The following is a 25256-nucleotide window of genomic DNA, read 5'->3' as shown; positions in this document are numbered from 1 at the left end:
GGTAAAAGAAGAGACTCGCCGTGTAGCTTATTGATTGACATACTTGCTCCGTGAGTATCTGAGCACTTGAAGCAAATTTGACATATTTATTTCACAAGCCACGGTTCATTTTCATGCGATCCTTGTTCGGCGTGTGGTTGGGGTTACACATCAAAGACACATGAATGGTTCGATCGGGAAAAGCTACAGTCAGTTTGCTATCTAGACAACAGGCCGTCATGAGAAAAACCCAAGTAATAGTAAAATAGTGTATTTATCCTATGCTAGATTCGTTATTAGGTTCCTGCGTAATTGGCTGGAGAGAGGGGACATTTGACCGTGGGCGTCGTCCCCTCTTAGCCTTGGGGCGTTGCACACTACTCGTAGCGTCAACTGGCGATTCCTCTCTGGCACTCCTAGCAACCTTGGTTAGCGCAGTTCGTGTTTACTGTAAGAAAAGTGGTGCAGGGCGAATTACTCTTTATCCTTGAAGCGCCGTCGTTTGATCATCTGCAAGGCCTCCTTCCGCATGTTACAAGAGAAGTGCTCGTTGAAATCAAGAGTGATAAGCTCCCACATACAGTGGCGCTTGGTATGCCGGTAGTGATCGAGGAGAAAGAACAGATACTCTTCTTGGTCCTGGCGTTTGGCGTTAGCACTCACGCTGGGTACGGAGCGGTCCGGAACCTGTTGGGCGTTGGCATGACTCGGAGTGAAGTAGCCCAAGCAATGGATGCCCATGCGTGAGCAATTTTGGCCTGCTCGGTTGGTCAGCACCCCGGGGGTCAGGAGATTGGATGAGCTTGAGACGGCGTGGGCGCCCATGAGACAGCGAAACCAGACTCACATGAGGGACGACCTTCGTCACATGGCATCTTGCGGATCTGACATGTCTTGCAGCCAGGTTCATTGTGTTGGGTGTGAGGAGTATGCAGCTGAGGCCGAGTGGTCATGACCACGTGAGAAGGATTCGGACGCGCCACAAAAGCAGGTGTCTCGAGCGGATCCGAAGCTGGAGAGATGGGAGCGGATGCTGTTGTGGTGGGGGCGTTGAGGGCATCAAGATTAGGTGGTGTGGGTGGGTGACTAGAGCGCGACGAAGTCATGATTACGTCGTCGTCCGGGTCGCACAAGACATTTTGCAGGGCCATGACGGAACAGCGGCCGGGCTGAGAAGTGTCGGGGCGCGGTGCTGATGTGGCGGCAAAGCTGTTGCTGGTGCTGGCGAAGCTTGAACTGCTGTGGTTCCTCTCATGGCCGGCGAGGTTGAAGGTGTTGGGATGTGAAGGAGTGGGCGAAGGCGACGGAGGTAATCTAAACGCGCCATGGCGGGCGGCAGAAGATGCGGCGGTTGAGGGTGGTGCCGGGCCTTGAGTTAGGTTTGGAGAAGGTTTTGGAGCCGAAGTTGGACCTGGTATGAGACCGGGACCGTGACCGGGACCCGGACCGGGACCCGGACCTGGAGCCGCAGCCAACCGGCGGTAGTAGGTTGGCGGCGGCGGCGGGTGTTGTTGGGTAGTAAATGAATAAGGTTCGAGACGGCCAGCAACTAGGGCGGCGTCATGGCGCGACAAGCGAGACAACGTCAACGGCATGAATGGGACTGACGTAGGAGGCGGAGGAGGAGGAGGAGCAGGAAGAGGAGGAGGAGGAAGCGCAGCAGCGATGGAAGCAGAAGTGGCGGGAGCAGGCCGATGAGCCGCCTCGGAAGGGGATGAAGAAACAAGAGCGGAATCGGCGGCGGCGACGGCGGCGGCAGCCGGCCGGTTGTCGGCCGCAACGGTGACGGCGGCGGCGGCGACGGCGACGGTATTTTCGTTGGCGGGCATCCGCATCGTGTCTCACTTTCCAGTTCCAACAAGTCTACGTCGGGCACACTCTGCACTGCAGACTTCCGCAGGGTGCGCGAGCGGGCGAGTAAGGGGAAACCCAAGGGGGCGGAGACGAGACGGGATGACTTTTGACACGTGGAGGAGGCGGCTCCAGCCTCCCAACCTCTTCTAGGTAAAAAGCAAAGCAACGCAGCAGGAAGTATTACTGCACACCCAGGAGGTAATTAAGCTAACTGTTGGCTGGGTAAGCTAAGCGCCCACTCGGCTCCTCTCTCTTCTGGGTCGCCTGGCCGCGCCTTGCCTCGCCTTGCTCACCTCTTCTTGTCTGAGCCATTTGTCCGCGCAAAGGGAAAAGGGACGGAACTTGACTGGACTGGAGCGGTGGTGTGGGTTCGGGAAACCATGAGAGCAAGGGGGGGGCGAGCCAACACACATGCACGCACCGAGCGGGAATGCAAGTAAACTCCTCAGCCCGTGTTGCTCTACACCCCCTCTGTTTTGTCAGCCAGTCCACGGTCTTTGGTGTGTGTGTGTGTGTGTGTGTGTGTGTGTGTGATTTGTGTGAGACAGAGACAGAGACAGAGAGAAAAAGAGAGAGAGAGAAAAAGGGGCTGGAGGGCGCGCGAAAAAAGAGGGAGAGAGAATCCAGAGTAGCTAGCAGGACCCCTCTCTCTTCCTCTCACACACACGCACACTCACACACTTTCTCTCTCTCGCTCTCATCTCTTTCTCCCCTGGCCTAGCCTCCCTCTCTCTCTCTCTCTCTCTCTCTCTCTTTTTCTCTCTTTCTCTCCCTGCCTTGGTCATGGGTGGCCACTATAGGTAGGGCATGACGGTCTGGACGCGTCTTTCCTCCGTTTCTCTCCTCTCTAAACGAGGCAGGTCTCCAGAACTGAACCCACTCCCCGGTCATAAGCCCAGGGATTTCCCCCAATCACGTCAATGGCGGTTAGAATCCGTCCACTTTGCCACGGAGGACTCGGCTGTGATTGGGTTTCTGCCTCTGCCCATCTCGGCCAAGTCCAGCAACGGCCAATTATCCGTCATAACCCTGTCTCTTGTCTCTTAATCCTTGCAAAAACGAGGCTCTCCTATTTCCGTCCACGGCTCTTGTCTACCCTTCACGTGACGTATCAGTCTGTCTTTCTCCACCAGGTGGGGGAGCGCTCAATCCCGAACTCGGGAACCTCGGTCATCCACAACCGCCAACGTGCCAATTTTTTATTTTGTTTTTCTTCCTCTGGTCCAACGCCTCTGCGCCTCTGCGCCGGCATGCTCTACCCACTTTGGGACCAACCGTGGAACAACGGGAGCGTTGTTAGGTTTAAGGTTAAATCCTGCTACCACTCACTGCTCGGGACAAAGTGCCAGGATTGAATTGCACCGTAAACAAGCCAACATGTTCCATCTTCGATAACCCAATAAATGCCATTGCTGCAAACGGATATCAGGGGACCCCCGCCCAAAAGGCTGCGTTCTTGAGATGATGCGGCTAATTGGTGTGACTTCCGCCCGATGTCGCGCAGTCTTATCTTCCACTCTCACAAATGGAATTGGTTCTGGTTGCAAGAATTGTTGCATGTGCCTCACCCTGTCCTTCGACCAAGGCAGAAAATTGAGGAGACGCGCGAAAGTGAAGGAGACACGCGCAAGTAGTACAGACAACCATCAGAATTGCGCTCAGTCTTGTTAACTAATCAAGATAACCGTTGTATGGGCGGCACACGCCCACAGTCAGACGCATGCAGCCTCCACTGTCCAAAGATGCTGCTGGTGACTCGCGAGCACGAGCATCTTTTTCCTAAATTACATCGACTTTCTCTGAGGCCACGTTCTTTCGCCCATCGCAACTGTCTGCCATCTCGATGCCCGCTTTTTTCTCGGATATCGCAGCCCTGGCCTCCGCATCTTGCATCGAAGGTTGGACAAAGTCTTTAAGCGTTTGCTTGTCAAGCTACAAGAAAGTCAGCTGTGGGTTGCTCGGTTTCGTGAAGTGACCGCTTCGAGTCTTACCTTCCATACTGTCCACATGTATCCGAGCATGACGAAGCAGCAGACAATCATGACTATGCATCCCTTCCTCCAGTACGGGGCTTCGTCGGCCGAGTAGAAGACGATTCCCCAAAAGGTGTAGAGGGTCATAGAGCCGATGTTCATGCAATACACAGTGACGCTTCGCACTGCGTCGTCGCCAGTCCTCTGCAAAATGATACTTGCCCAGCCAAAGATGAGGGGATTCACCATGTAGGCAGTTCCAGAGAGATAGAAGGCAAAAAATGTGCCGGCGAAAGGAATGTCGGGGACGATGAGGACGATGGCACACACGAGCTGCAAAACGACGGCGAGTATTGCCATTGGGATGCGGGTTCCCGTGGCATCCATATGCCAAGCTGCAAGCATGTTTGACACGATGCCAACGGCCTGAACTCCGAGAGGGTACGTGTTGATCTGGCTCTGCGTGAAGTGGCTCGACTGATACTTCAGCCAGATGAGAAAATTGTTCTGGACGGCCCATGCTTCCAGAGTGGCGCAAACCGGAGACCAAAACAGGAGGATCCAGCTTAGGCAGTGTCAGAGGTATATGCTTCTTCTAACAACGTGAAGCACGAACTTACAATGTACGAGACAACAGGAGCCGCTTCATCAACGAGAGCGGGCTGATGCTGTGCCCCCCTTCCTTGATGGGCGGGAGGCGGCTGACTGCCAGCTTCTTCTCCGATTCGCTCAAGTAAGAGGCTTTTGTGCTTTCAGGGATGTCTGGGAAGTAGAAGAAGCCAAAAAACGCAATCGGCAACGTGATGATTCCGTCTAGTGACATGTTTGTGTTAGTAAAACAAGCCCTCAGAGGAAACGGGATGGTAGTGAAGGGACTCCGGTGAGACCGACCGACGAGGAACACCCATTGCCAACCACCGAGGCCCCCAAGTCCACCCATGCCCTTGTAGATCGCCGCCATCATGACGCCGGCAAACATGGTGCCTACTTGGCCCGACGCAGTGAAGATTGCCGTTCTCTTTGCAATCTCTCTTGGCTTATACCAGGATCCGATGATGTAGATCGTCCCGGCATATGTGCTGGCTTCGGTGAGTCCGAGAAAGAAACGCACGACGCATAGCTGGGTGACGGTCTTGACAGCGGCGCTGACCATCTGTTCCCAATTGTCAACACGCCAGACACTACGTCGCATATAACTCAAGCCAATCGCGAAACTCCGCAAGAAACTCACCGTGAGACAAGCCCAAACAACCACCATGGAAGGCAGCCAGATACGCGGAGGTATCTTCTGGATGATCAGTCCATGCGGAATCTGACCAATGGCCATTCTTCACATCGACTTGTTAGATACCAGGCGTCGCCATTGTCAATCTGCACTTGGATGTTCTTACCCTGCAGTGGTGACCGAAAGGACGGTGTTGTAGTCATGGCCCGTCATATGGAGAGCCTCGCGAAGTCCAGCAACCTGTGACGAGAGCGTTAACACAAATCGAACAGGGCCGTCAGGACCTCCACTCGAAACTCACATAGGCGTTGGCAAAGGCTGCGCGGTCTGTTGTGACGTAGATGAATCAGACACAGCTCAAGTAGACCAGGTAAGTATGTCAAGTCAAGTCTGCACTCACCTAGAAAGTTGAAGAAGTAACTTAGACAGCAATATGTCTGATAGTCACCTTTGTCAGCCCGCTTGCTCAACTCGGCGAGAATGTGGTAGCTACCAGAATGAAGAAATCTGGTGAATGTCAGTCTCAGCTCGTGCCGGGTTTGCGTTCTCGACGTACCAATTTTCTGCACGAGGTGCCTTTCTTCCTTGGTTTTGGCTTCATCGCCAAGGAAGAAAACTGCCAGTCGCTCTGCGCGTCAGATCTAAAGTTCAACCCAGACTATGATTGTGTGCCAGACTGTATGTACGTGCCTCTTATTTTCTCTCCAAAGTGGCTCCTATTGGCAGACATGGTGGGAAAGTGCTAACAGGCCGCTCTGCACAGGAGATTAGAAGCCCAGCTTAGGCAGTGTCAAAAAGAACAAGAAACGGTTTGTGCGTAGAAGAAAATGAATGTGAGCGAGACGGGAGCATTGTTATACCGTGCAGAAGACCGCCCTCATCCACCCCCCCCCCCCCCCCTCCTCCTCCTCCTTCCCCCCCGGTCTGGAAGATTATCTTGAAAATCTGATAAATCTCCTCGCTCTTTATCCCGCGGGGTCCACCCTCTGTGACCCTTACCAAGCTTTAAAGGATTTAAGCGACCTCGAGGCTTTAGTCGTATCGTTCCCAAACTTCCTGTTTGGGGGAACTTGAACGTAACCGAACTCCATGGGGCCCATTATGGGGGGCATGGCATCCCAGTCATTGCTGACTGAGGTCGAGTCATACGAAAGGTGGGTGTAGTTTACACTAGTGGCCCGAATAGCCGACTTTTCGTCCTCGGCGACTAAGTAACCAGTCGAGTCTCTAGAGCGAGAGAGGTTTGAAGAGTTGTGAGAAGACCCGCGAACCAGATTTCGGCGTTCTCTAGGTCATCAATCGCGGCTCCTGTATTCAGGTTATATGGGAGCCGCTCGTCAGTAAAATGAAGTTTGACATTTGGTGTCGTGATGATTTTGATAAACTGCCAAGAGCTCCATAAACGACCCAGCATGGGGAAACCTTAAGTTTGCCTGAGGGCTGGGTGACAGGCTCCCTGGCCTTTTGGGCGTGCTGTTCCACATATCTCGGGACCTTTCATTGCACCGCTTCCATATACCCACTCACCCACGATGTCCTGACTATGACAAATGCAGTCTGCAAGGTCACCGATCATCGGCGGTTGGAATAACTGTCACAACTTTCTCAGACGGCCGATTTTGAAGTGAGACAGGGCTCGATATTTATGCTTGTTTACTTGGATAAACGTTCACATGAATCAATAACAAGAATAGGAGCTTTACTCACTCTTGTTGTGTTCATAAGGCCCTCTCTCTTCTGTTACTAAGCCCAACAACTTTCTCTCAATCCAGGTCACGGCTACTCGAGGTACCTCTTTCAGGAACCCGGATTTGGCTGACCCTTTGTGGTGCTGTATGGCATTACGCAATCCACGGTCCACGATCTTCTTCAAGCACACACTGCCGGCCCAGTCCCTAGCTCCAGACCGATTACTTCACATTTTGGCGTCACTCGCATCCAACATCATTACTCGCATCCAACATCATTCACGTCTCCAAACACAGCGACGTTGGAGAAGTCAATAACCTCATCCGCAAACGTTATCAGGGACAGGTTGATTTGGCGTGATCCCTCCCCGGGTATAGGCACCGGTCCCACAAGCGCATCGTTTCCGGTGTCTGACTCGGCCGTGCAGTTGACGGAACCGTCATTGACGTTGCCAAAGATTGAAATGCCGGAAATATCGATAACCTCGTCGGAAAAAGTAATGAGCGAGATGGAGATTGAATCGATCTGGCTCGTTGGCATGCCGAGATTGATGGGTCCAAGGATCGAGTTCGAAGCTTGACGACGAGACGGACTAAAGCCCACGACGACTCCTAAAGCACAGGAAAGAACAGCCAGGGCTTGAAAAGATTTCATCTTGATTTCTGAGTCTCTCAGAGGTTCTAGTCACAGCTTGGAGTGTGGGTATTGAGAGGATGTGAGATGACGAGGGTTGGCAGGTTGGAAAGCTATGCATAAGGGGGCTTCGGGCAGTCTTTATATGCTTGTTCTACCCGGTCTCTCAAGCCCTTATTCCTAAATTTTTTTTTTTTTTGACAAATGTGACTCTCTCTATAGGAACACATCGTGGTCAGATTTCCTGATTGTTGACCGGCATACGAAGTTGCCTAGCCGGGGTTAATGCGCGCCAAGCTGCGAAGTTGAGAAGAGTTGACCAGGAAATCTGCTTCGAATGGTGACCAAGACACAAGAAGTGACAGGTCCTATGCCCTTTTCGGAACGTGATAGGTTTGGCAACCGCATTATCACGGGCAGTGCAACTGGATCTTGTAGAAGAGTTGCATCCTAGAGCTGCAAGTAATCTAATCGCGATGCATCGACCTGCCTGTTTCTGCTTGAGTTCTGCCAAGACCCGACATGGCGATGGCTCCCCATCGCCGAACCAAAATAGGGAAAAGCGCCGGCTATGCTTTGCGATTTGAGGTCTCGCTCACTTTTTCATATGGCCGTATTCGGACGACCGTAAACTGGGCAGGTTGTTGCCCAACGCCGGCAGGACTATGTCGAGCGACCCCGTCGTGAACGCTGCAAGCTTCTCCTTGTCCCCGGTTCAAGACGCCCGCGATATGGACCATTTCTCAATCCCAGACACAGACATACACGAGCAACCCTCGAAGCGCTTGCCGTTTTTACACCAGGTAGGCTGGTTGGCATATATTAGTAGACCGATCAACGTTATGTATCTCCGATGCTTGCTTGTGCAGGTTTGCTGGTGGTGGATGGAGCGTGTTAGCCCATTGACCGGTCTTTTCTCAATTCTCATGTCTGAACCTATTTGTTTCTCAAGGTTAAATCCTTACGGCAATGAGCTATGTATGTAATGTAGTCCGTGCTAATGACATGCCTTGCCGAACTTCCTAAGCCTGTGATAATTGTAAGGAAGAGGTGTGAGATAGCCAGCGGCCATAGATAATAGAGCAGCCAGCCAGAACGCAGGGTCATCGAGCTGGATGTTTCCGCCAGTCATGTGATAGTCTACAGCATTCTCGGCTGCTTCCATCGTGATCATGGATATCATGCTCATCCCCGCCGCAGTCTTGGCGGCGACCAGCCAGGGCAAGCGATCACGACCCAACCGGAGGAGGACAGTCTCCAGCAAAAGGGACGTAGAAAGTCCGCAGGCCACTGGTACACAATCCAGTCAGTCAAAGTGCTGCATGAGAGGAGAGTGCAACAGATGATTACTCGTCGAAGGGGGGGGGGGGGGGGGGGGGGAGTAAAAAAGTAAAAGAGTAAAAGAGTAAAAGAGAAATAAGAGAAATAAGAATAAAAGAAAAAGAAAAAAGGGGAAGAAACTTACTAGAGATTGCCATCACAGTCTCTACTCCCATCTGAGGATGGAAGGCTTGGAGGTACCACATTGCCGAAAAGTCGCCAAGGGTGCAACCCACAAGGCACCGCAATGTATTGACGCTTGAGCGACGCCAGGTTGTCCGTGAAGTCCAGAATTCGCGGGATAATACACCGGGAAGAATGACCTGGGCCTGTTGCTTCTTGTTGCAGCACGGTGACTGTCGACTGGTCTCCGTTGAGGTTGACTTGATTTGCCGGACGGGATGAGCTCCGAAAGATCGGGCCGGCAGGTTGAGACGTGATGGACGACGGGCTGACTGTGGCCAGCATCCATAATGGCGCACCACGGAACTCGCCATGGTGGGCTTCAAGGCCGTTCTGGAGGTCCAGCACCTTGTCATAGCGGTTTCCAAAGGGGTTGCGCCCGTTGTGAGTTGGACAACTGTGTCAACTGTGCGAAGGCCCCCCCGCCACAAGTCCCTATGTTACCTCTTTCCTGGGTGCCTAAGGTTATTCAACGGCCCGTGGCTTGCGGCTAGCGGTCCGGGGCTTGGAGCCTGGAACCTGGAGCCCGGAGCCATTTGAAGCCGCTCCAAAAGGCCTTTCTCTGCAAGCGCCGAGCCTTATTTACCCGCCCCCCCCCCCTCAACCCAGCTAAAAGCTTCCACCACCATATTTGACCAACCGGTCTAAAGGAAAACCTGGACGCAAAAGTTGCCGGCGAGGGTGCATGACGTAGGAACCAGAAGTCGGGGGGGTTAGGTAGATTCTTAGAAGAGCAGAGTGCTTGCTTGCTTGCTTGCTAGCCCCCCCAGAGCTGTCGGTGCAAATGCGTGCGAAACCTCACCTCCCCAGACAATATGTTGCCACGGCGGGATTGGTGCCCTCCTTTCAGGGCCATGCGGATCTGGCTTGGCGCTCGGTGCTCCGCCTACCCCGAGATTTTTCCATGTCGCTTTGCCGGGACATTTGGTAACGGGCAGCGTGCAACCGTTGCGGTGGGCTGCGGTGTAGCGTAGCGGCCCGCTCCTTGGCTCAGGTAGGTAGGTGCCTACTAAGAGGTAGTTGACGACTGTCTCCTCGCGGCTATTTATATTTACTTACCAAGGTAGGTAGGTAGGTAAGTTACTGACTTACCCCTATACGGGGCAATAACGGAAGATCTCTTCTGCTGTCGCGGTGCCTCAAGAGTAGATAAATGCCGGTTAGGAAAACGGGCTCCATCTTGTCAGCTCCAGGTGTTCTCTAGGAGACTGTCCCCCGCCATCTCAGTCTTCGCCGCATACGAATTATCAGCACGATGAAAGCCATCAGCAGCGTGAGCTTGACTCTCGCGGCAACGCTGTTCTGTCATGCGGTCACAGCTCTCCTGACGACTGGGGAGAACGGAACCCATTTCACGCTGGCAAATGACCGACTGTCCGTTGTTTTGGCCAAGTCGAACGGCCATATCGTCGATGTCGCCCTCGACGGCCAGGACCTCCTCGGGCCCTTGAACGGCAACAGGGGCAAGGGACCCTATCTCGACTGCTCATGCACCCCCTCGGGGTTTTGGACGCCTGGGGGAACGGCCGAGTTGCAGCTCGTCAACGGCACCGACTCGTCCGGCGTCCCCTATGCCGGCCTCATCATGTCGGACAGGTTCGCACCAACGAACCAGACGCTCTCGCAGTATTTCTTTCTCCACGGCGAGGAAACGGGACTGCACGCCTTCTCTCGCCTCACCTACTTCAACGCCACACTGCCTCTTCTCCGCAGCCTGGGCGAGCTGCGGACTCTGTTCAGGCCCAACACGCCGCTCTGGACTCACTTCTCGACGAGCGATGACAACTTCGGCCCCCTGCCCCTCGCCGACACCTTTGCCCAGGCTCTGACGGTGCAGGACGCCACCTCGTACGTCGGCGGCAGCACCAACGACCCTTACACACAGCAGTACTCGGACTACTTCACAAAATACTCCCTGTCCGAGCCCTGGCGCAACCACGACGTGCATGGTCAGTTCAGCGACGGCTCAACCAGCGCCGACGGCAGCACCTTTGGCGCCTGGCTCGTCCACAACACACGGGAGACGTATTACGGCGGCCCGCTCCACTCGGATCTGGTCGTCGACGGTATCGTCTACAACTACATGGTCTCCGGCCACCATGGCGCGCCGATGCCCAACATCACCCACGGCTTCGACCGCACGTTTGGGCCGCAGTTCTATTACTTCAACAAGGGGGCGCCCGGGGCCTCCGTTGGCGAGCTGAGAGCCGACGCCGCGCGGCACGCCGACCCGGAGTGGAACGCAGACTTCTACGACAGCATCTCCCGCCACGTCCCAAACTACGTCCCATCGACGCGCCGGACCTCGTTCGAGGGAAAGGTCGAACTTCCCAGAGGCGCCAAGCGGCCGATCATCGTCTTGTCCGAGAACAAGCAAGACTTCCAGCTCAACGTCTTCAATACCGCATCTCTCCAGTACTGGGCGGAGATCGACGGGTGTGGCAAGTTCAAGATCCCCCGTGTCGTGGAGGGCAAGTACAGAGTCACCGTCTACGCTGACGGGGTGTTTGGGTGGTTCATCCAAGACGACGTCGAGATATCTCAGACCGCAAGCAGCCAGGCCCCGTGGACCTTCAAGTGGGACGAGGAGAGCGCAGGGCAGGAGGTCTGGCGCATCGGCATCCCCGACAAGTCCGCCGGCGAGTATCGACACGGGTACGCGCCCGACGTCTCGAAGCCTTTGCAGCCGGAGCAGTACCGCATCTACTGGGGCAAGTATGACTTCCAGCAGGACTTTCCGGACGGCGTGCGGTTCGACGTGGGCAAGAGCCAAGAGGCGCAGGACCTCAACTACATCCACTGGTCGTTCATCCCCGCCAAGGGAAACCATCTGCGGCAGGAGAATTACTACACGAACGTGAACAACTGGACCATCGTCTTCGACCTCGACAAGGACCAGCTAGGCCAAAGCAAGACGGCCACATTCACAGTCCAGATTGCCGGAACCAAGACCGCCAACGGAAACTCCAAGTGGACTGTCACGGATCATCCGTACAGCAACCTTCCCTGGACTGTCAACTTCAACGGGCTCTACGAGTCGACCTGGAGAATCCCGTACTGGCGAAGCGGATCTTGCGGCGTAAGGAGCGCCGTCGCATGCCAGAACATCGAGAACAAATTCACCTTCTCGTCTTCTGCGCTAAAGGAAGGCCAGAACGAACTCACCTTGAGCCTGCCGTTCAACGCCAGCAGCGTGGAGACGGCGCTGTTGCCGGATTCTCTCTACGTGCAGTATGACGCCCTGAGGCTGGAACTGGCGTAAGCGCAATCGCACAGCGTGGCAGAAGAAACTAGCTAGAGATGTTAGCATTAGTAACGTCGGGCACCCACTTTTCGCCCACCCCCCCATTTCGCCCACCCATAAATGAGGCTATCCCCATCATAACCACCAAGTTCAATTAACTATTGACTTCGTCTAGATGCCACCACAATACAGCTTTCAGCTTCACTAGGTAAATCAGACTCGCTGGATTCATCCGTGATACCCTCTTTTTCGCCAGCCTCAATTTGAGCCTTCTGGATGTCCTTGATATTGGCGAACTTGGTGTTTGGGTCGATCTGGACTGTCCTTCTTTTCCTTGCTGCATTATTGGTGACTTGGGCCTGCAGGAGCTCAAGATTATGCTGGGCAGTTGCCAGCTTATAGGACTGCTCGCTGAAGCCTTTTTTCACCTTTATGAAAAGGAGGCGTTGAGTACTAGCATCATTATCCAGCTCTGTGAATAGCTTCAACTGGCCAGCCAGATCCTTCATCTTCCTTGGCGTCGACCATGCCACTGCAGACGATACAGAAGCCCATCCTTCAGCTCCCCTGCCTTCCTTGACTTCCTCCTTGCCTCCAGACTGCCCTTTGCAGGTCTGATGAGATGATGCTGATGGTGTTGGTGTTGATGGGAGCAGCAGACGACTCATAAGGGGCTTTGCCATAGAAACAGGCCATAGTCCAGTCCATTTCCACCCACTTTTAATGTTCTGGATCGTCATCCCTGCCAGGGCAGCCTTATAATAACAGCCTAGGAAGTTCCTCTTGCCTACAACAGTAGAGTCATTCCAATGACTAAGGTATCCAAGCTCCTTCCTATAGGCTGCCTTTAATGGGCCAAAGACTGACTGATCAAGTGGCTGGAGGACATGGGAGGTATGTGGTGGTAAGAACAATAGATGGATGTTGTTTATATAGCAGAGCCACATAAAGTCCGTCGTTGTATGGCTCCCATGCCCATCCAAGACCAGCAGTCTAACCTCCTCCTTGCCCTGAGGGACAGTCTGAGGGATGAAGACCTTCTGCAGCCATTCAACTGCAGTGGCATCTGTTGTCCATCCATTCTCTGTTGCTGTAAACTGCCAGCCTTCATAAGGGCCAAGATCCAAAGGAAACCACTGCTGCTGGACTGTTATACCCTTATATATAATGAGGGGATGCAGTCTGTGGCCCAGGGCAGAGATGCATTCAATAATAGATACCCATGCCCTTGATCCAGGCTGTTTCTTGCGAACAGACTTCGTCTCAGACATGCCCAGCACCAGCCCATTAGATCCTTGCCCCTCAAGGATACCAGTCTCATCCATGTTGTATCTGTTGGCTGGTTTAATGCTGATGATCTCTGGCATGGCGAGATGCTTGAACCAGTCCCTGATGACCTCAGTAGATGCCCCATTAACACGTCTAGAATCGATAGGGCGACTTCTCTGGACCTTGACTGAAGGATTCCTATTCAGAAAGGCTGTTATCCAACCTTTCCCTATAGGCTCTGTATCCCCCATAGCATGGAGGATCCTCTCTGCGAATAGCTTCACTTGCAGATGGGTTGGAGCAACACCAAGGGCATGCTGAATGCGAATCCATTCAGCCAACTTAGCCTCCTGACCTATAGAGAGTCTCTGATGGTCAGCAAAGGCAAGTTGCCTTGGTTGGCAGCCCTTGATGCGACTGCGAAGTGTTGAACGTGGCACACCCCATTCGATTGATGCTTTCCGGAGGGACTGCCCATTGGCGACTGCTTCCAAGGCCTGATTGACCTCATACTCGGTATATGCGCTCATAAGGGCAAGAAAAAGGTATGCTGAAAAAATGAAGCCATTCGGATAAAAACTGTAAATGTTGTGATGGTTAGAAAAAGGAGGAGGTTGGAGGTTAGGTGTGCTGATGAGGGATTTATGGGTGGGCGAAATGGGGGGGTGGGCGAAAAGTGGGTGCCCGACGTTAGGGGGTTGATAATACAAGACAACAATACCTACAGTATTCTGACTGTTGGCTTCGGTCACAACTGCATAAAGCATACCAGGCATAGAAAGTTGAATGCAACATCGTAATCTGTGAGGCAATGCTAGCACTTGGGCTTCTTCCTCCTCGAGATAATCTTTTGTTGGCCATTCAATGGGGCTTCGTCCGGTCTCGAAGTCCTCTTGACCACGAAATACTTCAGAATGGAGGCACATCAATATCTAGGTGCCTTGCAACAAATTTTAGATCTCACGTCTCTCTGAACTCGCTTGAGAATGTTCAATGCTTGGTCCAATGCGGGTTCGGACAGTGAACTCGGATCCCGTCGTCTAGTCCCTGAGTAAGCTGATCATAACAGCTACAGTAGGACCTGGCATTACACGTTTCACGCTTAGTCCTGAGAACAACCGCTTCCCGCCATGGTTCGGTAATGGCTTCCAGCTGACATCAAACCTCTGAGGCGCTCTATGCGGAAGTTTCTCACTCAACTTATCAAGACTTGATCATTTCTTCCTGAAGCGGGAGCACAAAAGAAAAAGGCATCCCGCTCGCCCCGTATCACATCCGGAGGCGGCGCCAAATCGTTAGAATTGCGTGACAAGTTTCTCCAACAATTTCTTCTTAAAGAAAGCTGCAGCTCGTGAATTCTGCTTGGAAATAGGCCAAAGGTGGACAGTAATAATGCACCTACTTATCCCTTATTGGGCAATGTTAGAAATCTATCTACATTGCCTAGTTTCTAGCACCATAGTCCCTTACAGGCCAAGGAGCCTCAATAAAGGCCTTGGAGCCCGTGCAAGTATCAGCAAGTGCCGCCTTTGCTTCCGCGCTGTTGAATGGTACGCAAGGCACTCCCAAGTCCGCATCCAGGCCGTCACATATAACGACCGGCTTCCCACCACACGGACTCGTTACGTTGAAGTCCTTGAACCGGATGTTGCTGCACAGACCGTCCTCGTTCGTTGAACAACTCACGCGCGCAACGGCGCGACCGCGCCGCCCGCTCGAGTAGCCCTGGAAGTTCTCGAACAGAACGTTGCTGACCTTCATCTTGGAGGGGAACTTGTTGCAAGTCTCCTCGTCGATGTTGAAGTAGCAAGAGTCGAGGAAGATGGGCCAGTCGTCGTTCGCCGAGTAGAAGTTGCGAAAGGTGATGTTGTCCACGAAGCCCGTCGCCACGTGCTCCCCAGCCCACACTTTGATGCGGGCCCCGTTGTTGCCGTTGAGCATCCAGATGTTCTCAATCACGACATCCTTGACGAAGACAAACTCTCCCTCGTACTGACCGAGGGAGCCGAGTGACTGTCCGTGGGAGTTGTTGCAGTACATGGTATCAACGTGCAGGTCGGTGTTGTTGGACTTTGGCGAAAAGCAGTCGTCGTCCGAGTCGACCCAAACGCGCTCGATCTTGATGTGTTCAACGTTGAGCGAGTTGAAGAAGTCTCCGTTCTTGGGCTCGACTGTGGCGTTGTTTGACTTGGCCTCAACGATGACGTCCCGGTAAGTGATGTGCTTGGCTGGAACAGACGGACGTGTGAGTAATATGCGTCAACCTGCGGAATCCCAAGGCGGGTCGGGACACCTACACTCAACGATGAAGTTGTGCCAAACCGGCGAGTCCTTCATCAGAATACCCTCAACGTGCAAGTTCTCGGCGTGCTCGGCGTAGAACAGGATTGGTCGAAGGTATGCGTTGTCCGGGTCCAGGATTCTGTTCCAACAGGTCAGCCTTTTCAAGTCCAGTGATGAACTGAGACCCGACGAGCTCCCCGAATGCTCGAGTGCGGCGGCCACATGCGACTCACTCTGCGCCAGAAAACTCGTTCCACCATCGCTGTCCCTGCCCGTCCAGCGTGCCCTCGCCAAATATCTTGATGTCCTTTCCGCCCCACTTCCAGAACATGAGGGAACGCTGGAACGGGTGGTAGAAGGCGTTCTTTTGCCAGTACGGGACATCGTTGGTGAACCTGATGGTTCCCTCGAGCCGCACGTGAATGTCGTTCAGAAACGTGAGGTCGAGGGGCTTGCCGATGACAAAGGTCTGGCCCTCGGGCAGGTAGACCGTGCCGCCATTGTTTGCCTTCTTGATGGCGTCCAAGAACTCGGCGGAAATGTCGTCGGTATCGTCACGGGAAGCCCGAGGCGTGAAGGTTTTGCGGCAGTTGGGCGCCCGTTTCGCGACGGGATGCTTCTCGCGGAATTCCTGCACGTTGCGCGGAACATGAGAAAACGCGTCCACGGCCGCCGCCGCTGCGCCGGTGGCAGCGACGAGACTGGCTAACAAAGCCGAGAATCTCATGATGTGATTGTTGATATGAATCCCCGACGAGAGTAAGGAGCTAATGGTCTCAGAACATCCATCAACCTGGACGTTTGGAACGCGAGGGTCTTTATAGTCGGCGATCTGAGCCCAGGACCTCGAGACTTTTAGTGTTCAACCAAACTCAATTCAAATCCGTTGACCATTGATCTGGGTCAAGCAAGGGGCCTGGAGACTCGTCGTCGGTGTGTCGTAGCCAAGACATGTACAAAGGTGGAACCCGAAGCTAAATTGACCCTTTCTGTTGTGGTGATTGATGGGATATCACGATGGCCAAGACGGATAAAAGTCTCCATGATAAGCCGCCAAACTCCCCACGCCGACAAAGAGCTTGTCCGGTCCATCGACCCCGCGTTGGGCCAACCCGAAATGCCAGTGCCGAGATGAGTATGACCCCAGATTCTTCTCAACGTCGGATAACCGGATGTCTGCCAATTCACCCAATTCCCCTCAGATGACGCGTTCAGTGATACGTTTGAGCTGTTACCAGCTCCTTCCGAGGCTCTCTCTCTCTCTCTCTCTCTCTCTCTCTCTCTCTCTCTCTCTTTCACACGTTAGGTCTGCATCTGGCTGCCTGTTTGCAGCATGGCAAACAACTCAAATTACGACGACCAAGGACGCTGAGACCAAAGAACGCCGACGCCGACGCCGTTTTCTATTCTTGAAGTTGGGAGATGCTACTTGAGGATGTTTCCCAAGGAAGAGGATTGAAAGAAATCCGCACTAAATACTGGCCTCCTGGTGTATGGTGTAACCAAATCTATGTCTACAGATATCGCTATGTCTCGCAACAGGTAAATAAATGCCTGGGGAAGAATGACGGAAACAAGAGAGAGTGGTCGAAAACCCCCCAAAAAAATTCGAAAAAGAGACTCATCGGTTCTCGAGAACGTCAAAGATTCCCTCATACACCACGGGCGGTGCGAGCGATGGCGATTCGCCCTTGTAGTGACGCTCAAACGGATCCAGCGACATGTTAGCTGCCGAATCGATTCGGCCTGGTGCCCCGAGCGAAACCGACCTCAACTGTCGCGGCTCCAGCATGCTCATCCCGATCTCCATTGCGCCGGAAGCTCCCCGTTCCACGTCGAGTGCCATATCCAACCGGGAAGTGTGCCTTCGCAGGGGCCGCGACTCGGGCCAGTTGGGCGTCTGGTTCGGGTGTCTGGGATCTGCGGCGGGCAATCGGCGCTTCGGGAGGTGGAACGCGCAGGACGACGGGGAAGAGGATGAGCTGGGGGGGGATGAGGGTGGCGAGTTGGAGGATTGGTACTCGACTTCAAGGAGTTGTAGCAGGTCCACGACGGTGACACCTGCTGGAAGGTTGAAGTCTGGTCGAGGGATGCGTCTGTATGCGGGGCTTTCCCTTCTGTTCCTCTCGCTGGATGGCCGCACACTACCTGCGTCGATGGCCTTCTCTATCGGCTGCCGTTGGCCCCGATTGCTTCTTGGAGGTTCTTCGGCGTTGTCATGGTAGATCGGGCCCCAGCTGCCAGGCTTCCCAACCGAGTCGTGGTGCTGCTCCGAAGGAGGAGAAGGAGGAAGAGGAGGATGAGAACGAAGACTTCGGTCGTTTCCGGGCCTGCCCTTGACATCCGTGTCCGCGTCCGCGCCCAGATCCGGGTCGACCTGGCCTCCTCCTGGGCTATCGTGTCCTCTCTCTTGTAGTCTCAGAGAGGGCACTCTCCGAAAAGCAGTCTGCAGGCGGAGTTTCCCTTGCTGCGACTTGGAGAGCCGCCGCTGCGGTGCTTGCATGGATTGCACAGAGGCTGGCGGAACCGGGCCTGTGAAGACCAAGGAGTTGGTGGGAGCTTGCGCCTCCAACGCCGACACTGCCTGGGACACAGGCACGTTGCGATGGCCGGTGTGGTTCATCTCCTGGATGAGATACTGCAGTTGGGTGTCGTCGAGGTCGGCCAGAACTTCGTATAGCGAGCCGAGTGAGGAGGATGATCCGACGTGCTTGTGGCGAGGCGGTTTGTTGCCGCCTCCTTGGCCAGTTGACGAGGTCTTCTGACCATCCATGACTTCTGGTCGTCGCGGAGGACGTCGTGTCGATCCTTGGTTAGGGATGGGTGTATCTAATACGACGCGGGTAGAAGAAGGAGACGAAGACGACAGAGAGAGAGAGACAACGGCTTGAAGAGTGGCTGAGTTCACATTGTCTGTGGAAGTTGGAATGAGAATTCTGTAGCTTCACTCGTTCGTGGGTTGCTGAGCTGATCCGATCCGATCCGGTCCGTCCGGGTCAACCGACCGTGACTGTGACCGTGGCCGTGACCGTGGCCGTGGCCGAGACTTTGATTGACCGTGACCCTGAGCGCGCAATATGGCGGTACGATATTCCAGCGTAGCCAGCCCTTTCAAATCTTGCTTGCTTGCTCGCTCGCTCGCTCGTTCGTCCAAACCTTGCCCGACAATGTGAGCTGGTAGGCAGCAGACTTGTATCCGTGATTGACTTGCAGTCAGTCGAGTCACTCACTCACTCACTCATGACTTGTGAAAGGGGAATCAATCAAATCTTAATCCACCCAAGGGGGATGAAGAAAAAAGGGGGGGCCTGTTCTAGCCGAGAAGTGTGGCGCATGAATTATGTAATCATAACAGCAGGGGGGATGCCAGGCACCTCTGGGTCTTTGTCTTTGTCTTGGTGCATCATATCATGTATCCTTTGTCCATCTTCCCATCCTTTGTCTGTGTCAGCAGAACACGAGGAAGACACGTTACTGTAACAGCTTCTATCTAACTATTGGACTAGGTTTGCGCTTAGGATGCGCTGCAGTTGTTGTAAAGTGTCGATACTTATCGTAATGTTAACCACCTCCGTAGCCTCCAGGCCATTAGACGTGGCAACATCGGGATTAGGGTAGTACCAGCAAGCAATGGCGATGATTGCATACACAACCTTGGGGATCTGTCAGTAATGGGAAATCTCGCGGCTTTCTCGGTCATTGGTGGCAGAACCAAACTCACCACGAGCAAAGCCCCCTCGAGCCAGTTTGACTCTCCATCTCGCAGGAAGTTTCCGACGACAAGAATCGAGAGAACCAGCAGTGCAATCATGAAGATCTCGAAATTCAGGTCCATCGGCTTCCCAAGGGCCCAGCCGACAAGGACGACAAGCGGGCCGTTGAAAAGGGCGGTCTGGATCGAAGGAGCAAGGCAATGGTACAGCGCGACGTTGATGACACCGTCTGGATGGAGAATGTGTGTCAGCATTTTTTGCAGCCAAAGGTGCTTAGCGAAGTCGGAACCTGGAAATGATCAGCTGGAATTTGCAACTTACCCCAAGCCTCGTCGATGGCTGTCAGATGCTCTGCGGCTTTTTCTACGAGAGGGAGAAGAATCAGGCCCAAGAACTGGTCCGGAACACCACTGTGCACGACATGTTCGATTCCTTGGACCAGAAAGACGAGAAGAAGCGTCACAACCGCCAAGGATATGACGAGGGCAACTGCAGTCTCGGTCAGGGTGAACTTGGGCTTCTCCATGTCGGCTTCGCGGTCCGCGTCGCGGTGCTCGTCCAGTTCGATGACCTCGTCAAAGATGCTGTGCTGGCTGCTGGCCTGGTACCAGATGTACAGCAGAAAGGCGACGATGAGAGCAATCGAGGTTGCGCGGCTGATGCTCAGGACATCGGCGTGGAGAGCACCCTCTGTGAGCTTCTCGTGCATCACCCGCAAGCCAGGGATTGCCGGCACGGCCTCGGACTTGAGAGAGGAGTAGAAGGCGCTGGGGATGAGAAGGCCAAAGGCGGCGACCAAAAGAAGCCCGGTGCCGACCTCGGACACAATGGCGTGGAACTTCTGGCTAGCATGACGGATGCCACCGAAGAAGAAGCACAGGCCGAGACAGAGCAGCAGGTTCGTCAAGATGCTCCCGAGGATGGCGGCTTGGATGATGGGGACCAGGTTGCCCTCGTCGCCATTGTCCACGGCAGATGACGCATCGTGCTTCGCAATGAGTATGACGAAGAGGATGATCTCCACAATAGAGCCAAAGGTCGTCTCGATCAGGATGCCGGCGACCTTTGGCATCTTCCGGGCGAACTCCTGCCCGGCGAAGCCCAGGAGGTTGGCCGAGGGCACGACGGCCACGTAGGCGGCGGCGAACTTCCAAAGATGCAGGCCGGGGAGGAATTGAAGCACAATGGCAACCGGGACGACAGGCCAGAGCACGTTGACCAGCATGGAGGCGGTGCATGAGCTGCGCCATAGCACGACCAGGAAGTGCCCGATGTGAAATCCGCTTCTGCCACTCTCGCCCTCGTGCGCGATGCGGCTCGAGATGGATTCGTGGGCGACCCGGAACGCGGTCGTCGGGAGAAGCGGGGATGATTCGTGGGCGTGGCTATGCTCCGAGCCACCGTTGCCGGCCGCTGGCGACGTGCGGGCTCCGTGGTTGTCCGTCATGATGTGGGTGGGGGGTGGGGGAGGATGTGTCCTCCGAGATGAGATGACAGCAGGGAATCGGGTTGGAGTGATGGACGAGGATGGATGGAGATGGAACGATGAGATCGGAGATAAGGGAGGCGCTGAGATGAAAGGGTTCGATGGATGATGAAGAAAAAACGGAAAGCGAGTTTCCGCCTGAGTTGAGTGACGAGAGAGAGAGAGAGAGAGGAGGGGAAACGGGGATGAGATTCAGGAGGAGATGAACATTGACGCCAGAAAAGGCTTGGCATTGGTGAAAAACTTGGCACCGCTCGTGAAATGTTGCTCAACACCCATGTAAGTATGTATAAATGCATGTAAAGCTTGCACTTGGACGAACAAATGAGTATGTGTATGTGTATATGTATGAACAACAGAGGCCAAGCGTCTAGGTAGCTAACTACACTAGAGTAGTTAATTGCATGGTCGGGGCTGGACTGCTTTCTAGTACTATTCCGCCGCATGGGCAGCATGAGAGTGTCTCTCATTTTCATTCTTCGTCCTTCATCTCCAACGTCTACCCGCCTCTGTCTTGTCTTACAAAGACACCCACCATCGATTTCTTTACGGTTCCATTACCTCGCTAACGGCGACGGGGATTCCTAGTGTACAACTCGATTCGACGATGGATGTCTGTTACCGTTCGCCATTTGTATTGTCAGACCTCAAGAAACGTGCTCCGGACAATAAGTGCAATCTAGGGTCCCCATTCTGCCAAGACTGCCATCTCGAGTTTCTTGAACGCTCGCCCCAACCTGACCGTGCAGTCGACGGAAAGCATAGTCGATTCAACCTCCATCGGGAAGAGGGCTTCTTCCACCTGGCCGGCCTCCCGCTTGATTTGTTCGGAACCGTTGTGATACACACAAGCTGCTTACGTACGACGCCACCACCACCACCACGTGCATTGATGCCTGCGTCAAGATGGGGGGATTGGGGGGGTCGCCAGTTAAGGTCTGGGGGCCGAGCGCCGTTCTCTGACTCCGCCTGACGCCGGCAGGTCTCGACGCCCGCATGCCGCGGGACTGGACACGCCCGTCGTCTCTCCACAGTCCGACCGCAGTGGAGCAGAAAGCCTCCTTTCCCCGCGTTTCTCTCCTCCTTCGGGAGGGGTTGGCTTGTCATCAGGAAACGGCCAGACCGGCGGGCCAAGACTTGGCGCCCTCGCTGAGCCACTGCTGGCACCACGTCGGACGAGGATAGGGGTCTTTTGTCTTTCCTGATCGTTACATAGGCTTCGACCGATGACTGAACCTGTACGCCAAGTGAAGGGTGAGCCACGAGGGTGATACTTGATAGTTCTATGTAAGCAATGCGGCAGCATCTTAGATCTGGGGGCTTGTGCCATCCATCCACACGAATCATGTCACGCGGTATACTTTCTTCTTGCTTTTCACTGTTTCCAATAACGGGCATAAGGGGCGTCATAGTGGCCCCGAAACCTTAATCGATAGCGATCTGGCCATCGCTGTGGCGGCTGCACTGAGATACAACGTTATCCAACATCAGATGATGTTTGATGAGGAGGCGGATGCGAAACTCTGAACAAAGGGCGTGATCTTGTGATCAAGGACCCCGCCACATTCGTTTTTATCTCTTTCATTTCCCAGTCCCAGGAATGTGACAAATGTTGTGTCTTCCTTGGCCTGTTTACTCCTCCAACGTCGATATAAAGTCATTCTCGGCCCGCCGCCGTCTACAAGACCACTGGAATCAAGTCAATCTACAAGTAAGGACTTTAGTTATTCAATCATCACATCATGGCTGCTGCAGCTCCACTAACCGGCCGTCGCCAAGTCAATCGACAAGTAAATCTCGTCTTAACTCGGAAAACCTCTCCTCGCTGTTCCAATTTCGACACCACAATGTCGGAGAGTCCTACCACTCAGGCCCGAGGCCAAAGAGACCCCGGAAGCCCAACAATCACCGGCATTCCTTCTATCCTAACGGTTCTCCGCGAACCCGAATCCTTTTCCTCCAACGAGGACCGGCGAGCCCAACAATACCGCCAGCAGTCCCCTGAAACTGCTTCCAAGCTAGCGCGCGAGACCCTGATAAGCATGTGCAAGACCATTGGACTTGTCGGCGCCCAGCTTAACAACAGCACAAACGACTCCGACTTTCAGCTCAGGCAGCTCATCCATCTGGCGCGCAACATCACTAAACGGCTAGACGGCCAAGAAACCAATGGATATCCAGGTCCCCCCCGCATGGAATGATAGGGCGTTGTTCAGGAGATCGAATCGAATTCAACAAATTGACCAAATTTATTTATTTATTTTTTTCCTTCCGAGGAACCATAGCATACTGGAAAGACAATGATCCATGAGGCTTGTTGCGCAGTAGAGCCTTTGACGTAGAGTTATCCATCATTTGTATGTATTCAAATAGTTGGAGAAATCTGAGGTTGTTTGCATACTATCTTCTCGTCAACGTGCACGCTTGCTTCCATGCCGGCTCAAGCCCTGTGCAAGAAACACTTCCGTATAATATGTGACAAAGACTGGTAATATCGAAGTCTTTGCCCATCTTCCGGGGAAGTAGAAACGTTAAAGTTTCTTTGATATGTCCTGCTCAGTATGGGATGACCGTATTGTCGCTCAGATTACTTGAACATTTTATTACACATCCGAAGGCCCCGTTGACAGCTCGTCTCCATCCGCGACTCACATATTTACATCTTGACATAGATGACAGAGTTTTTCGAGATTTATAATATTCATGGAGGTTAAGTAGTCAAGCAGAGATAGTCTATTCTTGTCCACATGCGGCTTTCCTGGTTGTAATGTATCTTCCGTACATGAACATCACGCGGTGCTTTGAGTAAACTCGCCGACTCTCTCGACTTCGCTCTCGGCGGTCCGATTAACACCTTCCATGGTGTCTCGTCAAACTTGTCTCATACGTGGTGTCCGGCGCGACTTCTTCGCAGCCTGCTTAAATTCGGGCTTGTGCGTAGGCACCAGAATGATGCTAAGTAGACAGCAAGGCATTGGCGCGGTCTGGGTTTCTCAAGCGGAGAGGATATCCAATATCGTGCTGTCTTGCTGCTTCAGAGTGAGTCGATACCCATGCCTTCAAGAGTCGAGGTAGACGTGAATGAGCGGCAAGATGCATGAGCTGGAGAGGGGTATTGTGAGACCGCCTCTGTGGCTATGCCTCTCGAGGGGCCACAGAAAGCGAGAGGATGCATGATGCCAATAAATGCATGTTGCCCTAGCCTACGTATGCTGTCAAAGCGCACATCAATTTGCTGTCGTTATGTTGATTGAAATAAAGCGGTGTTTGCATGAAGCTGGGTTGCCCAAAGTGAGGCGAATAGTCATAGCGGTGAGCATTTATCGTCGCATACCATCCCGCTTAGGTTTTCAAAGACTTGCGCTGCCTCTTAGTCGACTACAAACTCCCAGCCATTAACATAAAAACCATTGTGAAATTCTCGGATGAACTGGGAAACAGGGATATGTTATTGATGGGGTGTACGCGTACTCTGATGGTTCTTCCCAATACGTCGTTCACGGCGTCTCAAAATTTCCATTCTTCAAGCTGAGCCTACGGTAGGCATAAGCTACCATTCTTTATTCGGTGGTAGATTACGCGTTATCCCGCATGGTCTTCGCCCGATTCGAATCAGAAGGCATAGAGCAGCAGCCCAGCCAGCGCCCTAGCATTTGATGCTAGACGCAGTTTTCGTGGAGGCATTATCCATTGTCTCATATTGGCAAAGTTTTCCGGAGGAGCCAGAAATGGTAGGTAGGCTTGTTTGTTTGGCCATTAGCCCGTATGACTGTCTAACCGCCCCCAACATCTTGGCCTGTTCAAGCGGCGTGGAGCAGTCAATTCAGCCGCAAGTTTCGCGCGCCATGTCACTTAATACGTTCGAACACCGATGATTTGTTTGCTTAATCACTCCTCCTCGAACCGTTAAACGTTTCTGACAAGGCAGCGAAGCTCTGCATTGTGCAGGCGAGCATTAAAATGTCGTCCTTGGATTTCATGCCTTGCGTAGCCTCATCACCCATCGCAAGTATGAACCACAGCGCGTAGCTTTGGTCAGCAAGGCATTCTGCCCTTTGGAGTGAATGATCAAGTTTCAACTGGTTCTATCCTGGGCTCATGATCTGATCAAGACAGACACATGACGAACGGCGACAGGATTGCGCTAGCAGACGTCGATGAAGTGGTTCTTGGAGCAACGATTTTCTTGTCGATGCGCGCATGGCTGATAGCCGTGTTTGCATGAAGGAAGAAATCCAGCTACTAGTCCTCACAGGGTACGCAGTGCTTGTAGGTTTACACAACCCAACTCATTCACAGACTGTGACAAAGCGTGTCACTTGCTCCGAACTGGGAGTCTGCGACGTCCCACTGAAGTCACATACAGGGTTCGCTATTGGCGGGCGACCCAACAAAGCTGTAGCTT

The 25256-nt window shown here is 53.5% G+C and overlaps 9 protein-coding genes across 9 annotated transcripts; 2 read left to right on the top strand and 7 right to left on the bottom strand.

The window, feature by feature from the left end:
• Positions 1–453: 453 nt before the first annotated feature.
• Positions 454–1814, bottom strand: CH63R_14216 (C6 finger domain-containing protein; the record flags this gene model as incomplete). Its single annotated transcript, XM_018309190.1, has 2 exons — positions 454–737; positions 827–1814. 2 exons carry the CDS (start codon positions 1812–1814, stop codon positions 454–456), a joined length of 1272 nt encoding a protein of 423 aa, XP_018151508.1.
• Positions 1815–3612: 1798 nt separating this feature from the next.
• Positions 3613–5632, bottom strand: CH63R_14215 (Major facilitator superfamily transporter; the record flags this gene model as incomplete). Its single annotated transcript, XM_018309189.1, has 8 exons — positions 3613–3765; positions 3825–4371; positions 4427–4959; positions 5038–5134; positions 5198–5271; positions 5333–5358; positions 5432–5558; positions 5588–5632. 8 exons carry the CDS (start codon positions 5630–5632, stop codon positions 3613–3615), a joined length of 1602 nt encoding a protein of 533 aa, XP_018151507.1.
• A 1346-nt stretch (positions 5633–6978) lies between these two features.
• Positions 6979–7374, bottom strand: CH63R_14214 (uncharacterized protein; the record flags this gene model as incomplete). The annotated part of the gene is made up of 1 exon (XM_018309188.1): positions 6979–7374. The coding sequence occupies one exon, from the start codon at positions 7372–7374 to the stop codon at positions 6979–6981; it is 396 nt and encodes a 131-aa protein (XP_018151506.1).
• Positions 7375–8350: 976 nt separating this feature from the next.
• CH63R_14213 (uncharacterized protein) lies at positions 8351–9212 on the bottom strand (the record flags this gene model as incomplete). The annotated part of the gene is made up of 2 exons (XM_018309187.1): positions 8351–8643; positions 8819–9212. The coding sequence occupies 2 exons, from the start codon at positions 9210–9212 to the stop codon at positions 8351–8353; spliced, it is 687 nt and encodes a 228-aa protein (XP_018151505.1).
• Positions 9213–10111: 899 nt separating this feature from the next.
• On the top strand, positions 10112–12101 carry CH63R_14212 (Rhamnogalacturonate lyase C; the record flags this gene model as incomplete). The annotated part of the gene is made up of 2 exons (XM_018309186.1): positions 10112–12063; positions 12089–12101. The coding sequence occupies 2 exons, from the start codon at positions 10112–10114 to the stop codon at positions 12099–12101; spliced, it is 1965 nt and encodes a 654-aa protein (XP_018151504.1).
• A 2711-nt stretch (positions 12102–14812) lies between these two features.
• On the bottom strand, positions 14813–16379 carry CH63R_14211 (polygalacturonase; the record flags this gene model as incomplete). Its single annotated transcript, XM_018309185.1, has 3 exons — positions 14813–15597; positions 15667–15791; positions 15886–16379. 3 exons carry the CDS (start codon positions 16377–16379, stop codon positions 14813–14815), a joined length of 1404 nt encoding a protein of 467 aa, XP_018151503.1.
• Positions 16380–17273: 894 nt separating this feature from the next.
• On the bottom strand, positions 17274–18425 carry CH63R_14210 (uncharacterized protein; the record flags this gene model as incomplete). Its single annotated transcript, XM_018309184.1, has 1 exon — positions 17274–18425. The coding sequence occupies one exon, from the start codon at positions 18423–18425 to the stop codon at positions 17274–17276; it is 1152 nt and encodes a 383-aa protein (XP_018151502.1).
• A 721-nt stretch (positions 18426–19146) lies between these two features.
• Positions 19147–20812, bottom strand: CH63R_14209 (Calcium/proton exchanger; the record flags this gene model as incomplete). The annotated part of the gene is made up of 3 exons (XM_018309183.1): positions 19147–19305; positions 19374–19594; positions 19687–20812. 3 exons carry the CDS (start codon positions 20810–20812, stop codon positions 19147–19149), a joined length of 1506 nt encoding a protein of 501 aa, XP_018151501.1.
• Positions 20813–22698: 1886 nt separating this feature from the next.
• CH63R_14208 (uncharacterized protein) lies at positions 22699–23052 on the top strand (the record flags this gene model as incomplete). The annotated part of the gene is made up of 1 exon (XM_018309182.1): positions 22699–23052. The coding sequence occupies one exon, from the start codon at positions 22699–22701 to the stop codon at positions 23050–23052; it is 354 nt and encodes a 117-aa protein (XP_018151500.1).
• Between the last annotated feature and the right edge of the window lie 2204 nt (positions 23053–25256).

Source organism: Colletotrichum higginsianum, chromosome 10 (genome assembly GCF_001672515.1).
Source record: "Colletotrichum higginsianum IMI 349063 chromosome 10, whole genome shotgun sequence".
NCBI classification, from domain to species: domain Eukaryota; kingdom Fungi; phylum Ascomycota; class Sordariomycetes; order Glomerellales; family Glomerellaceae; genus Colletotrichum; species Colletotrichum higginsianum.
The sequence above is the reverse complement of the archived record's forward strand: the minus strand, read 5'-3'. Positions and strand labels throughout refer to the sequence as shown.